The 16,017-nt window shown below is 54.7% G+C and overlaps 1 protein-coding gene across 2 annotated transcripts; it reads right to left on the bottom strand.

Annotated features, from left to right (window-relative positions):
- Window positions 1–2,523: 2,523 nt before the first annotated feature.
- On the bottom strand, window positions 2,524–11,657 carry APLN (apelin). 2 transcript variants are annotated; one of them, XM_068534092.1, is made up of 3 exons: window positions 11,296–11,657; window positions 5,152–5,323; window positions 2,524–4,571 (listed from the first exon to the last, which is right to left on the bottom strand). In XM_068534092.1, the coding sequence occupies exons 1-2, from the start codon at window positions 11,360–11,362 to the stop codon at window positions 5,157–5,159; spliced, it is 234 nt and encodes a 77-aa protein (XP_068390193.1). In that variant the 5' UTR covers window positions 11,363–11,657; the 3' UTR covers window positions 2,524–4,571; window positions 5,152–5,156. The 2 variants fall into 2 exon arrangements, with proteins under 2 accessions (XP_068390193.1, XP_068390192.1); XM_068534091.1 differs by having other exon boundaries at window positions 2,524–4,516; window positions 11,296–11,453.
- Between the last annotated feature and the right edge of the window lie 4,360 nt (window positions 11,658–16,017).

Genomic DNA, 16,017 nt, shown 5'->3' on the forward strand with positions numbered 1-16,017 from the left:
TTACAGGAAAAGCTTGCTGATCCCTGATTTGAAACATCCAAGGAAATGTCCTAGATGCAGCTCCAGCCTTTGACTGAAGTCCAAGGCCGCAAGCCGGGGGCGTCCCTCTCTGAGCGCTGGTCAGTATGTAGGAAAACTGGTTTTTCAAAGGAACCCTGGAGACATCTTCCATTTGGGGGGTTCCAGAGAAACGCTGGCTGAGTCAGTAGCCCCTTCTAGGACCAGAAAAGAAGATGGTAAGTCTTCTCTGCCATTTCCTTTGCCAGTCAGCTGGTACAGGCCCACTCTGGTCAGAAATCTGGGGTTGAGAAATTTCAGCTGAATAACCTTCAGGCCTGAAAAATAGAATTCTATAAGCACCTCAGAATGGCTGCTTGGGTCAGGCGACAGAGGAGCCCAGCCCCAGTTGAGGGTACTGAGTCAGCCAGGACTTGTGGGAGAATCTGAAACGTTAGGCATCTAAGTAGCTATGGCTCATTTTATACCACGCCTGGGGTCCTGAAAAGCCTTGTGTGTGGCCTGAGTCTGTTTGCCTTCCTTATCTCTTTCATTTCAGGGGCTGCCTAATTTCTAGGTGGATTTGAAGCGCTGTTGTTTTTCAGGTTCATCTGCCCACCCCACCCCCCAACCCTTCCAGGTCTTGGTCCAGAAGTAATCAGTGAACAAAAAGTGAACTCCTTTTTCTTTTTTCCCTCTGTATTTTCAAAAACAACCCCCTACTCTGATTCTATTGTATTCATTTGGTCAAGATATCTCCAAATGGTGGCAACCCATATGTCCTGCCTTCTTTTGGTTTGATGTCTAATTATCTTTACAGAAAGCCACCAGCTTTCCTTCCCCTCATCCTCTGCCCCAAGGAGGTCAGACTTGCCTCCACCCACTTGCATACAGTGACTACATATGCCTGGAGGACCCTGGTGGCAACTCCCCTTCCTTGTCCCCACGTCCACTGTGCACCATCCTCCTGCCAACTTAACCAAAGGCAACTGGGTCTTCTGGGGCCCGTGTAAGCTGGTGTCTCCGTGAGGCTTTCTCGGATCCCACCGGTCCACACCACGCCATCTATTTCCAGTGCACTTACTGGGATTTAAGTACATTTTGTACTTAAGTCTTCTCTCTAATTAGAGGACCTTCCATAGTACCATAGAAAGAGTTTACATTCTAGAATTCAAAGTCCAGATTTTAGATTCACTTACTGGCAGTGAGCCTTTGGGCAATTTGCTTCAACTCTCTTAGCCTGTTTTCTCATTTGTAAAATGGGGATCTGTGTCGCCCAGTTGTTAGGATAATAAAATGAGTTGGTATTTTTAAAAAAGAGCTCTGTAAACTGTTAAAGGGCTACACACTTACGGATCAGTATTAAGTTGTCCTGCCCTGCCCCCGCCCCCTTCTCCTTGGTTTCTTGTGAAATTAGAGCTTTGGGGGTGATTAGGGCGGTAACAGACCAATCAGCATAAAGCCAGCCCACCCAAAACCTCCTTGCCTAAAACCAGTTCCTCTGACAACCAGTTTGCCTAAAAGTCAAAGTAGTAATTTTGAAAGAAGGCATTTTTGTACCGATTTTCCTAAGAGGCACTTCCAACACAATGTCATATTTTTAAATCACTATGTCACAATCTGCAACATTTTGTCAATGATAAGATTGTTGTGTACGCTTGTGGGTGGCATTTTCTATTTTATCTTTCATTGAGCAGTTTCATGACTTTTTAGCAAGTGTCTGAAGACCCTTTCTTCAAATTGTGTATTTCTAGAACTGAATACTTGTCAAATCTGTAGAATTTCCCACAAGATTTATCGAATGCACCTTTTGGATCACTCCTGTCTCCTTTTTGCTGGGTTTTACTCTGGATCGTGTATACCTGTGTGCACCTAATGAGTTGATTAACCAAATTAGCATGTACCCAATGTTCCTTCCTGTTCTCCAAGATGTTGGCATTTTGACAACAAGCGTGAAGAAGTGAGACAGATGGGGCAGAACTGCATCGAACTCCCTGCATTTTATTTCTCAGGCTATCTCGTGCATCAAGCAACTCTACTTTGTGAAACATAAAATGATACATACAAAGTCATTACGAAATATATTTATTGCAGGAAACAGAACATTTCTCAAGAAAGGCAACTGGCTAAAAAGTCCCGAGAGTGTTCAAAAGTAGATAAAAATAGAAGAAGACACACACCAAGGATATAAAACAATTTTTAGTAGAAATCCCACCTTTAATCAGAATGTTCTTAAATAAAATTTTTTAAAGATCCTTCAAAGGACACTGCAGAAAAAACAAAATTAGGACACTCAGATGCCAAAACACTTAAAAGTGGACTGCATTTTATGTGAACTGGTCATTAAGCATAGAGATTCCTTTTGTGAGTTTGTGGCAAATTAGTTTGAAGCCATTGGACCTGGAACCGATTTAGGAGGCAGGCACTTCCCTCCCTGCACGTGAAGTTCATGGGCATGGGGAGGACCATGGATCTCAGCGGAGAGGTGTGCCCCTCCTGAACGTGACCTCCAAGAGTAAGGGCGAATTGTCAGCTTTTAACTCTTTATTATAAAGACATATTTACACTGAACAATCTTTACAAACACAGTGAACACAATTAGGGGAAGGGGACGATTTCTTAATGAAAAGCGCCTTAATAACTTTGTATAAATTAGTATAAGAATCATACACAACCACTTTAAATAAGACAGCCCCTCAGCACCTCCACTGCCCTGTGTCTCCAGACTTTCCCAGCCGTCCCTCTCCCGCTCCCCACAGCCCACCCCCGCCCTTCCCCCTGGGCTGGGCAACTGATGCGACAGGAGATGCAGAAAGGAAGAGGCGGAAGAAGGCCCAGCCCCAGTGGGGACATCCGTGGCAGAAGAGGCTTTCTGGACACTGGCCAGCCCCCACTCTGGGCTGAGGGGCGTTTGGGGGGCGGCAGGTGCCCAGCCTGGCTCCCCAGGGTGGCCTTAAAGCAGCAGCAGCAGCAGCAGCAGAGGAGGGGAGGGGGAGGGGCAGGTAGGCAAACGTCGGGGTTGTTCTGGGACTCCGGGGGCCCTGACTCCCCCTGCCCCACACGTACATAGGTGGCCATCAGGCTCCTGTCTTCCCTTTTCTCCCTCCCACGAGGCCTTTGAGAAGAAAGCCTGCTGAGATCTACACTTCCTCCCCTTTCCTTCCTTCCTTCCCCCCTCCCTTCCTTCCTTCTTTGTTTCCTTCTTCTTCTCCCCACTCCCTGCCTCCTCAGGGAAAGGCCACTGGGAGAAGAAGGTCCAGTCAACGTGAAGGGAAAGCCATTGAGTCCAATTGGTTAAGGCCACCTCCTGATTCCTGGTAGTCTGGGTGCCTGAGCTGCCCCTGTGAAAATACCCAGGGTCTGGGAGTGCTGCAAGGAATGGGGGCAGCTGGCCAGTCAGGGAACTTTCCAGGCCGGGCTGGGGAATGGACCAGAAGGGGCAGGCTGGGGAGGAGGGAACAGCTCCGTCCCACCGTGGGGCAGTTCACAGCCGGCCCCCTCTCCCTTCCTGGCCACCCCCAGCCCCAAGCCCGGGAAAAGGCACTTAATGGGTTTGGAAGACATCATCAAGAAGGAAGAGGGCATCATCACGTGGGAGTTCGGAGACCTGGGCCCTCATTCTGGCTCTGCAGTGACACTGAGCAGGTCACCATCCCTCTCCGAGCCTCTGTTTTTGCAGGAGTTTGCATAAGGAGGTGGAGCTAAGTGAACTCCAAGGTTCCTTTTGGCTCTGATCGTCTGTGATTCTTGGCAAAACCAATCATCCTGCTTGGCTTTTGCTCCTGGGAGGGTACAGAGCCACCTGAGGCGCATACCCTCCCCTCCTGAGCTGGAGCTTGAACTAGCTGGAGGGGGGGCGGGGGGCGGGAGTGAGTGGGAGGGAATTTAGGCGGCACAGTGAGGCGAGAGAAGTGACAAAGTACTTCATGGCCCCTCTCCTTCACCTCTTCCTTAACCGGGCCAAACATGGGGATGAGGAAGAGACCACAGTAGCTATTCCTCCTCTTCTCCAATGCTTCACTCCCCCTTCGCCAGATCGCCAAGCCCCCGTTCCCATGCCCCCAAGGCACCCTGTCTGCATCCCAACGACCCGGTCCCTCTCCCTAGAGTCTCTCATGGCTCCACTCTCTATGCCCCTCTGGAGGCCGGGGTGGCGGTGGGGGGGGGGGGGGGGAGTGCTGATGCGAAAACTTGGAATCTGCTGGATTAAAGAAGGGCGGGTTCCACCCAGCCCCCAGGGCATACCTGAGGCAGGAAGGGCCAGGGAAGGGTTAGATGTTAGGGTATTAGACAGAAGAGGTAGAGACTAGAGCAGGGGGAGGGCTGGGGAGAGGAAGGACGGCCTTCCAGTGCAGGGTCGCCCAAGTCAGGAAGGGGGACTGAACGGATCCTTGCTAGGGGCAGGAGCACGCCAGTCCATTCGGGTAGGCTGGTGGGGGAGAAGAGCCGGACCGTCAGCAGCGAGAACAGGGGCCGGATGAGGCGAACGGATGTGAGGGCTCCAGAGAAGCAGGCCGATCTGCGGAGGAGTAGAGAGAATCACAGGGGGCGGACACGTGGTGGCCCCTTCAGTCCTAAAGAGGAAAAATGACCAGAGAGGGGTCATTGACGTGTCCTAGGTCAAAGGAACCGCCTGGGACAGGAGAGGAGACGGCCTTCACCCGCCCTGCCCACAAGCCTGAACCTAAAGCCCCAGGCCTCAGCGGCAGGCTCAGGCCCTGCTCTCTCCTTCCCACATCTCCGGGCGGCTCTCTTTCTGTTCTCTGCTAGCGGCTACCCCAAGGCTCCCTGCCTTGCTCCCCGCCTCCGGTGAGGATCCACACCACACACCTGCACATATACCCTGGGGCACCTCTCCCCAGCTCATCAAGGCCCCCCAGGACTTCCAGAACACTCCAGCTGGGCCAGCCAGCCCAACCCCAGGCAGCAGAGTGGAGGGGAGCCAGCACCTAGCTCCTGCGGAGTGTCAAGCCCCTCTCCGGCCTTGGTCTCCTGTCTAAACTGAAGGTGCTCTGTAAGCCCCGGTGTTATGCGTGGGGCCGGCACCTGCCTGGTGCAGGTGTCTGGCCAGCGGTAAGCAGCAGGGCCACCCAGCTTCCAGGCTGTTCCTCCCCTGCCCTTTCTGTGCCGCCCACTGACCAGAGGCTCAAGTACCTGCTTCAGAAAGGCATGGGGCCCTTATGGGAGAGGCGCGGCCGCTGGCGGCGGAACTTCCTCCGACCTCCCTGCCAGGGCCCTGCGCCGCTCCTCGGCCCTCTGGGCTGCACCAGGTGGCGGATGGTGCCTTCCTCCATCCCCTTCCCGTCAGAAGTCTGCAGCAGGGGCCCTGCAGGAAGGAGAAAGCCTGTCATCCCAAAGGCTGATGCAGATGGGCCAGGGCCCCAGAGGAGCGGCAGTCTCTCCATGAGGTGGCGCTCTCAGAGCTTTTGTTTTTCCTGTTCCAATCAGTGAACCGATGAACCATTTGCAATGTTTACACTGTCCTGGGGCAAACAGAGCCCACTACTCACATTTGCAAATTATACCCCTGACTTGATGTCCTTTTGACAGTCCTATCATGTTTCTGATGGGCACAAACATGTTTTGTGCTCTGAACACCATGCGGGGGGGGGGGGTGCAGCTTGGGGTATCATGCCTGTACTCAGGCTGGGGCACAGCAGACAATAACTTCCCACTGCACCCTTGTGAATGATACACTTAAAACATTTCAAACACACAATATTTCAGTGAAACCAACTCCCCCCATCACGTGCCTATCACCCAGATTCAACAGTTATCCAGATGGAGTTACATATGCTTTGCTTCTCCTGTTTCTTTCTTTGCAGAGATATTTTAAAGCAAATCTGGAACATGATGTCATTGTACATCCTTTGATACGCAGGTGACCCACTTTTGAGTACTAGAGCTCTCATACCTCACCCCTGGGCATCTCATCAGTGTTTGGCCATCTTGGGGCTCACTTGCTCCTGTGGCCTCCCTGCGGGTGTGGCTGGGGGATTGTTTGCAGGGAGTGGAGGGGAATCTCTGACTCTGTGTGCCTTATGCTGGGTTCTAGTCAGCCTGTGACCAGATTCAGAGGCCAATAAATATTGTACAAATGAATGAGTAAACAAATGAGTGAACGTCACCTGAAGCAGCAAGTGCATCGGGAGGGGGGTGGGCTGCTAGTATTGCCCCCTCATTGCCCTATCTCCTTTCACCCCTAGATCATACCCCCATCCTGTGCCTGATGCAAATTCCTTCCATTCCAATCCCAGCTGGCTCCTTTTCTGCTCTAGGGGGCTCTTCTCTACATCTGTCCACATCTGGCTTAGAGTAGAAGGCTCCTGACGCCAGACCAAGCCCTGCCAATAGAATCCAAGTGGTGCTGGGTGTTCCTGGGTGCGATGAGGGAAAGACACACGATGAGGCCCCAGGGGTACAGCAGGCATGAGAAGAGAGGCACGGTGCCCAGATGGGGAGGGTATCATCTCCAAATGCTGAGACCCAGGCCTGTGAGTGGTGGTGGCAGTCAGGGAGGGAGGGCTGTTGGGGGGAGGGGTCCCTAAGAGACAGGGGAGGCCCAGAGCCAGGATGAGGAACACGGCTGGTGGGCTCAGACTCTGGCCAGCGAGACGTCTAGACTCTAGGGCTGCAGAGAAGAGCTACCTAAGCTGACCGAGCTCTCAGCCACCTCTCATGGAGGCTGCAGTCCAGCCAGGGCAGGCGAGCTGGCACTCCACAGACAAGCCAGCCGCCAGAGGCAAGCAGAGCAGGGAGATGAGATGGTGCTGGGCAAGAGACAGACCGGCAGAGTGCTTGTGCAATGCCCAGGATGGGGCTGGTCTGCAGAAGTACAGCTTCTGAGGCCAGTGATCATGAAACCCAGTCTCCCTCTCCCCACACCATCGGGTTTGCCTCCAGCTATATCCCTGTCTCTCGAAACCTGTTTCCATCCATCCAGGAGTCTCCACCACTAGCTCACAGTTTCCATATAACCACCCATTGGCCGCTCGCCCCCCAGCCATACCCCTGGCGGCTCTTCCTTTCCTTCCCCCCTGCCTCCAGCATCCCCACGCTCCGGTTCCTTCCTTGGCTGTTCGGCTCGTGTGATTCCTCCTCCACTTGCACACAATTTCCAGGCATTTATGCTCCTCTTGGGCCAAACGCAGGCAAGGACTGTCCTTAGGGCCCTCCCTGCCCAGGCCCCTGGCGCCTGCTGCTCTCCACGCTCTCTCGCCCAGACACGCACGCACACACTCTCTAGCCCTCCACCCTCCCTCCCAGAGAGAACGTCACAAGCCCATTAGGACCTCTCCGTTTACCAGCGACCCTTCATGCTTCTGGTCGGGGGTGGGTTACTGTGTCAGCTCCTCCCCTAAACCCATCACCTAATGTAAATTAAAACACAAGTTGTGTTTGCACTTTGGGGCAGTAGGTATGGACAGGGGCAAGGAGGCTGCTTTCGCCTGTCATAGGGCTACCCTCTGAGTGCCATCTGCAAAGGGGCTGGGCCGGGGAGGGAGAGGAGGGAAGCCCCTTCACTAAGCTCCCCACTCCAGCTGCTTCAGCTTCTGCCTTGTGTTTTGGAGTCCCCTCAAGGCTGTTCTGCCCTCTGCAAGAGGACAGGAATGATACTGATGAGAAGCTGGTACCAGAGAAACTCTCAGGGCGAAAAGGACTGTGCTGAGGGTGTGGCCAGGCAACAGAAAGGACCCTAAGGGCCTTGAAGGTGTCAGTGAGGTCTTGGTTCTTGTGTTGCAGGGATGGCCAGTGGCACAGGCTATGGCCCTAGGGGTACAGCAGGCATGAGAAGAGAGGCACGGTGCCCAGATGGGGAGGGTATCATCTCCAAATGCTGAGACCCAGGCCTGTGAGTGGTGGTGGCAGTCAGGGAGGGAGGGCTGTTGGGGGGAGGGGTCCCTAAGAGACAGGGGAGGCCCAGAGCCAGGATGAGGAACACGGCTGGTGGGCTCAGACTCTGGCCAGCGAGACGTCTAGACTCTAGGGCTGCAGAGAAGAGCTACCTAAGCTGACCGAGCTCTCAGCCAGGCCCTGGAGAGCGGTCACCCAGAAGCCCCTGGCACCTGGCATCCCACTGGATGGGGGGCTCCCTGTCCTCCTTGTAGCCGGAAGTCTGCAGTTCCTCCCCCACCCTGATTCCATCATCCACCTGTTTCCTACTTTTGATTCTGAGTCTGGTTCACCCTAAGATAAGCTGACACCTGAAACCCTGGCTTTGTCCTGTCCAAAGGGACAAATCAGAGGCTTTTGATTCTCATCACTGCAGAGGTCCCGGCTATACAAAAGAATTCCCCTGTAGAAACGGGCCATCCCCAGTGTACTTCAATATTTTCCTCTAACGCATCTGCTACTTACAGGAAGGCGGGGGCAATCCCGCAAAGAGTCGCGAGCCTAGAGGGACCGAAGCGCCATCAGCAGTGAAGCTACAGCATTCTCACCGTGAAGTGCAGTCGGGGGTGAACAGGGCTTGCTTTTCACACAATCTGAACTGCAGCCCTGCCAGTTCACAAAGAGGCGTGTGCCGCTTCTCAGGAATACGCCATCCTCACTCGGAATGAAACATCTTTTTTTTTTTTTTCCTCTCGCCGTCCAGCCTGTCTTGTGATTGCTTTAAAAGCCCACACAAGTGCCCTGGTGGCACTGGCTATGTATGTCCCCTCCACTGCTCTGGGGTCCTGCATGTGTCTCCAGGATGAAGCGCCCCTCCTTTGTCTGCCCAGCCCAGTGCACGCCAGCTGTGCTGCCGTGGACACATCACGCCCTGGCAGCCTGGTCGTCCGCTTCACCTGCATCAGTCCTTTGCCGCTGAGAGGCCTGACTCAGGTTACCTGGGTGCTTAGCTCTGAGGCATTGGGGATGGAGTGGAGATGCCCCCTCCCTGAGTGGGAGGGGTCCAGGAGGCTGTCCTCACGCTGTCACTGTGGCTGCAGGCCTCAGCTGGGGCCGGGGAAGGGCAGGAGGGGGACAAGGAAAGACAGAGAGGTGCTCAGACAAAGACCAAGGGCTACTTGGCCCTGGCCCAGCAGCCCTCAGACTCAGAAGAGCAAAGTGTATCCCAGGTCAGGAGGCAGTGGAAGAGTCTGTGTGCGGTGGCGGGAGTGCATTCCAAGTCAGGACACGGTGTGTCGTGAAGGAAGCATGGATTCCAGGCCTGGAGCTGACTGGGGACTCTGGCTGGGGAGAGCATGCAAGTCTGGGCCAAGGGCAAGGTGGTTCAGAAAAGGCCCCTTTTTCTGACCCAGGACAGGAGGCAGGAGGAGCAGGACATGGGTCCCCAGACCCTGGGCTGGTGGCCGCCTGCACAGAGGTGGCCCCCTTGGCCCCAGGAGAGGACGGGGGTGGGGTGGGGGGACGTGGCAGGGGGAGGTGGAGAGGCAGGGGGAGCTTTGGAAGTTTCCAGTGCTAGGCTTAAGCAAAATGTGAGGGCAACGAGTTTACCCAAATCAGGCTGTGGAGATAGGTGACCTAATGCAAAAGGATTAATTGAAGCAGGACGTGGTAGGGTCTGAGCCAGATGCAGCGTTCCCTCCCCTTGAAACCGGCTCTCCCTTTACCGGTAATGCCCCAACAGCTGGACCCTGAAAGGGTTCGAGTGCTGGTCAGTTAGCCAAGGGTCTCCCCGTAGGCTCTGGGGGAGCCCCAAGTGTGCAGATCGGGTAGGCCCAGCTTCCTCTGGGATGCCCTCTCTGCACCACTGTTTGCCAGTGGTGGTGTCCCGTGGGTGTCTGATCTCGCCAGCTGCCCTGGACGGCAGGCTCCAGGAGGGCAGCCCCGTGCGGTGTCCTTCATTCATATCTTTTGCTCTCTTTCTGCCATTGCCTGCCTGACAGGAGTTCCTGAGGAAAAAGCCTGCTCCCTTCTTACCAGTGAGGTGGCTCAGCCAGGGCTCGGGCCCTGAAGAGAGAGGTCACTGGACAGCTAGCTAAAGGCAGGTAGTGCCAGATCCAGCCAATGCGCCCTCCCGAGAAGCCGGGCAGGGCTCCCCGGGCCAGGGCAGTGCCAAAGGCAAGAGCAGAGAAAGGAGGTGACCTACAAAGAGAGAGGTGGAAGCCCTGCCAGGCCCCTCAGAGGCTCCCGGGCTGCATCCTGTTCTGGAGGATCTGGAATAAAGTAGGGCCTTGGGCCCTTCCTCTAGGAAACTTGCTGCCCTGCTCTCTCCTTCCCCCTGCTCCCACCTCCCCGTAACTCCAAGCCTGGCACTGGCATTAGTCCACCTGGTCTTGGCCTTCCTATTCTGTGTTGCCTGGCAGGCAGCAGTGACAGCCAGATCACAGGACTGTGGCAGCTGGAGGTGGGAGCTGGCAGCCCCAGGAGACACTGACGCACAGAAGACAGGCAGCCCGGACTGGGACTGCTGGGATGTGGGTGGGGACCAGGCTTGGGGAGGGCAAGGGAGCACCAGTCAGTGCCAAGTATGCCAGGTGGGGGTGTGGTGCAGGTGGGGGCCAGCTGCATGGAGGTATCGGGTCAGGCGCTGTTTCCTGGTTTGGTGCCTGGAGACAGGGGGACTGAGGTGAAGCATGAGCATGCCTGGGGCAGAGGGGGGACCGGAGCCAGGATCTCGAGGAACCAAGTCCCTGGGGTGGGACGCAGGCCGAGCCTTCTGCGTGGGAGGAGAGCAGACCAGACAGGACTTGGGAGCGAGGGAGGAGGCCAGCGTGACCCAGCCCTGCCCGGCCCGGCCCGGCCCGGGGGAGGCTGCCTCTGCTCACTCGCAGGCTGAAAGGAACCACAGCTGGGCTCCACGCCGCCTCCCCTGCCGCGCGCTCCTGCCTATGCAACAAGTGTCACGTCTGCATCTTGGCACATCATCGTCCCCCAGTGGCCCGCGCCCCCGGACCGGCCGGCGGCGGCCCCTAACTTTCCACGCAGGAGCCCAACCCACCGGCCTCAGGTCAGTTCCCTCCAAGGATCCACGAGGGGAGCAGGACGTCCCCCCCCCCCCGTACCCTCCACCACGTGGGGAGCGGGGCGCGGGACACGGGGCGCACGCCTGCGGCCCTGAGCTCCTCGGACTGCGAGGGGCGGCGGGAGGGGCCAGGCGCTGGAGGGTGATGCCCCAGGCCGAGCCGAGCCGAGCCCCCCGGAGGGAGCGGTGCCCGCGGCCGGCGGGTCCCTGGCCCCGGGCGCCCTGTCCGTCGGCGGCCCGGCGCGTGGCGGCTCCTGCACGGCTCGCGCCCGGCTCCCGGGAGGCGGAGAGAGCGCGATCTTCGGGGCGGAGGGCGGGGAGCGCGCGGGCTGCAGCCCTGGAGAGCGGCGAGGGGGCCGCGGGCGAGCGGGAGGGCGCGCACTCACCTCCACACACCGCGCTCAGGGAGAGCCAGAGCAGCAGGAGCGCCTGCACGCAGAGCCGCAGATTCATGCTGCTCCTCTGGCCGCCGCCGCCGCCGCGCGGCCCTGGCCAGGGGGCGGGGGTGGGGGCGGAGAGGCCGGAGGCCGAGGGAGGCGCGAGTCGCGGCTCGTGCGTGCGGGCGCGGAGCTCGCGTGGCTCCCGGGCCGCGAGACGGTACGCCCCGAGCCGCGCCGCGGGCTGGCCGGCCGCCGCCTCCTCTCTCCCGCAGCCTCCTCTCTCCCGCCGCGGGGCAGCGCCGCCCAGCTGGCCTCGGCGGCTCCGGGGGCGGCGGCGAGCTCGTTCCAAGTGGCTGGCGGCTCGGCTGCGGCTCCAACGGCCCGTGGCTCAGGCTGCCAGCGGGAATGCGCCCCGCTCACTCCAGGGGCTGCATTTTGTAGCCTGTGGCTTGGCCGCGAGCCCACTTGGTCATGTGGTCATCGGGAGGGCTGGAGGGGGGGCCGGGAAGAGGGAGAGGGAGCAAGCCTCCCGCACCGCCCCCCTCCCGGCGCGCACTGGGCAGCCGCAGCCAGGGCGCGAGAGGGAACCTCGAGGTGGTCCCACAACAAAGGCTGCGAGGCCACTCTGACAGCCCACAAGCGCTCCCCGGACAATGCCGGCCTGGCCGGGGGCCAGAGGGTTTCGGATACCTGAAGGATTTCAAACACAGGAAACATTTGGGGCGGTGGAGGGGCACACTTAACCCTTTGTCGCCACGCTTCCTTAACAGCTGTCAAGAAACCTGGGCGCTGCCCCCACTCACCCCCGCTACCTCTGACCCGGTCCTTCCCCACCGCCACTCCGCAGCCGCAGGGACTTGGCCAAGACCCTCACACACTGGCCCTCCTCTCTCCTCTGCATCTTCAGCTGGGTTTGAACTGTGCCCAGCGCCCCCATTTCTCCTACCATCCCCCAGGAGGCACCCTCTACCTGGAATGCCCCCACCCCACCCCATCCTTCCACAGAGTTCTTCATTCTTACAGCAGCACCTCCAACCCCATCTCATCCAGAAGACTTGCCAGGATAACAGTAATCCAGGAGAGGCCGCTCCTGGGTTCCTCCTTGCTGTCGGGACGTGCAACAGCTCCTATGGCATCCCCTCTCTTGTCCCCCATCATCACGACAAGGGACCATTTACCCAACTCCAAACAGTCTAGGCTGGATTCATTTTGCATGTACTTGGGATTCCCCTCTGAAAGTGGGTCCTGAAGTTGTTTGCCTCCCCAGACTAGGCTGTCAGCTCCTACAGCCTGGGAGCTCCCAAGAGAAGGAGCTGCCTCTTTCACCGCACGGGGAACCCCCTGAGATAGGACCTTGTCTTCTCATTCTTCTGCCTCTCTCCAAAGTCCCCAATATCGGGCTCTGCACATAGGTGGCACTCAACACATGTTAAAAGACCGAATCGAAAGGTGTTTCCACATTGCAGCCAGCCAGGCAGTTTGCTTGAAGTGTGAGTCCAGGTTTACACAAAAAATACATTGGACGGTGTGTGTGTACCATTAAAGATGTGAGAGACCACAGTAGACTTAACATGTTTTTGAAATGTTACAACAATCCAGCATATGCACAATTTTTTATCAGTCTCCATAGCAGGGGTCTCTGCTTTGTTCACAGCTGTATCCCCACAACTAGACCAATGTCTGGGGCATGGTTGGCGCTCCCGACATAGTTGTGAATATATAAATGAACTTTTCAAAACCATTCCTATTGCCTAAATCAAGGTAGTGGGAAGGGGATAAATAGGGTTCTTGTTCATAGCCTATGTCCGCATTAGCCCCAGTCCAGTAGGAAAAAGGCAGCGACATGGAAGGCAGAGCACCTCCCTTCATCCGTGAGGCCCAGGCGGTGAGCAGTGGGCATTAGTAGCGTGAGGTCATTCCCCCTCTGCTGCCCCCTGGAAAGAGTCTTCCACCCAGGAGGAGAAACACCGGACCTCTAGTCTCCACCCTCACCTGCCTCAGGGCCTTGCTGTTGTCACCTAAATTTGCTGTATCTCCTGGGGATGATGATCTCTGAGCTACCCCCTTCAGGGTTGTTATGGGATTGAATGGGATAATGTATCTGAAGGCACTGTGTAAATAAGGTATCAACCCTTGCGGGATGGTTTTTAGGAACCATGATCCTCCACCCCCTGACTGAACAAGCCCATACATTTGCAAATGAGTGCCCCCATAAGTAGGTTCCTAGAAGCGTTCATATTTAATCGCTCCTTTACCAGGGTGTGCATGGGCTATTTGCTAAGTGGTTTAAGGGCTGCCCTTTCCAATACGACTGATACTAACAACATTTAAAATAAAATGAAAACTTCATTTCCTCCGCTGCACTGGCCACATTTCAATTGCTCAGTAGCCACCTGCAGCTAGGGGCCACTGAATTGGACAGCACAGAATAGAACCTTTCGATTATTGCACGAAGTTCTATTGGACAGTGCTGGGGGAGAGCACCCTGGTCATTCTTTTTTCTGTAATTCTTTTTCCCACCTTACTTAGTTTTCAAAATGTGCAAGGGAACAACATACAAAGGCAAACCCAATACAAATTTAAGGCAAGCAACTCTTAGTAAACAGAAGGCATGTATTTAAAACAAGATTTAAAGAGCTGACCACGTGGGAGAATTATGTTTTAATCTAATCCTTCTCTCCATTTAACCAAACTGCATCCATTTTTCCAGTCCTAGATCCAAGATCTCATCTTTCTCCTTTCTCAGGCTGCTCTTGCCCATGGTGACTTTGTCTTCCTCATAACAGCTATGGCTGTAACTTTCATTGGCAGTGATTCTGGCCTGCACTTTTGTATCTGCACGCCATGTTCTGTGGGCCCGTAGAGAGGGTCCACCACCAGGGTACCCATTCCGGAACCAGGGCCTGTGAGGCAAGGGATGCAACTCTGATTGGTCACTCTGAAATCCCTGCGGGCTCCCGTATATCTCAATAGCATATTCAAATGACCGGTTTTTATACTTGTCTCCACCCGCTAGACTTGAAGGTCACAGGAATGATAGCAACTCGCACAGTGCCTGGCACAAAGTTGGCACTTGGAGACTGCCTGTTGAAGAGATAAGTAACTGTTGGTAGAACTGTGTGCTGTCTTTTGTTCAGGAAGATGACACTGTTGAGTTAATATTAGCAGAATCAACGTTTAAAGGTGTGTCTCCAAGAGTGGGGAGGAGGTGCAGGAAGCCATCCGCACCTTCCTGCCCTGAGGCAGCAGTGGCTGTAAAGTGCCTTGCTGCACTTGGGGCTCAGGCCTGTGGTGAGGGGCAAGACTCAGTTTCCAGTCAAGTTCAGGGGCAATTCTGGGGACAAGGGGTAGAATTCAGTGTACTGCTGGGGACAGAGGTGAGATAGCTGACCTATGTGAAGCCAGCCTGTGACTTGTTGCCCTCATTGGCGCTGTGCACAAGCTATTCAGTTCTGCTTCGTGTCCTATGTATGTCATCACCACCAGCCACTGCTGCTTGGTTGACTCGTCTGGCTCCCTGTCCTCTGGGTTTGAATGAGCAGTGTGGTGTATTGGAAAGAACTCAACTTTTGGAATTTCAAATAACTGAATTCAAATCCTGCCCCTCAATCTCAGTCCTCAGCTGTGTGACTTTGGGCAAGTTATCTAACCTCTCTGAGCCTAAGTTTCTTCAGTTACTAAGTGAGGGTAATAATAGTACCTACCTTATTATGTTGGGAGATTAAACAAAATAATGCACGTAAAGTACTTAGCACAGGTCCCAGCCCACGGTAGTTGCTCATTCAGGGTTAGTTTTCTCCTCTTCCTGATATGTTCCCCCACCCACCCACCTTTGGGCTCTGGCCTCTGACCTCTTGGAACTGATCAGGAAGGAACAGCTCTGTCTTTGCCCTGTTCCATCTACACCTGTCTTCTTAGTAGCCATCAGAACTGTTCACTATCTTATTCCCCCAAAGCACCAATCTCTGCTGGGGCTAATCTGATGAATGCACTTGATCCAGGGAGTTAATGCATGATAGTACTCCAGTTATGGTACTATGATAGTAGTCCTATGAGGTATGTCCTATTCCCCAAAGTAATATCAAGCGCCACCCTTTCAAGCAAGGAGATATTTTAGTGACTTTCATTTGGCTGCTCTACATAGAGCTCACCTTGCTTCAAAGTCAACTCAAAAAGGGATCCCCTCTGGCAATTTACAACCGAACCTTCTTTTTTTTAAAAATTTTTTGTTGAGGTATAGTTAATTTACAGTATTATATTAGTTTCAGGTGTACAACATAGTGATTCAACATTTTTATAGGTTATACTCCATTTAAACTTATAAAATATTGGCTATATTCCCTGTGCTGTACAATATATCCTTGTAGTTTATTTATTTTATACCCAGTAGTTGGTGCCTCTTAATTCCCTACCCCTATCTTGCCCCTCCACCCCCCACTGGTAACCGCTAGTTTGTTCTTTATATCTGTGAGTCTGTTTCTGTTTTGCTACATATATTCATTTATTTTTTAGATTTCACACATAAGTGATATCATACAGTATTTGTCTTTCCCTGTCTGACTTATTTCACTAAGTGTAACACCCTCCAGGACCATCCCTGTTGTTGCAAATGGCAAGATTTCATTCCTTTTTATGGCTAAATAATATTCCATTGTCTATATATATCACAGCTTCTTTGTCTGTTCATCTGTTGATGGACACTTAGCTTGCTTCCATATCTTGGCATTT

This window comes from Eschrichtius robustus, chromosome X, assembly GCF_028021215.1.
Source record: "Eschrichtius robustus isolate mEscRob2 chromosome X, mEscRob2.pri, whole genome shotgun sequence".
In the NCBI taxonomy this organism is placed as follows: Eukaryota; Metazoa; Chordata; class Mammalia; order Artiodactyla; family Eschrichtiidae; genus Eschrichtius; species Eschrichtius robustus.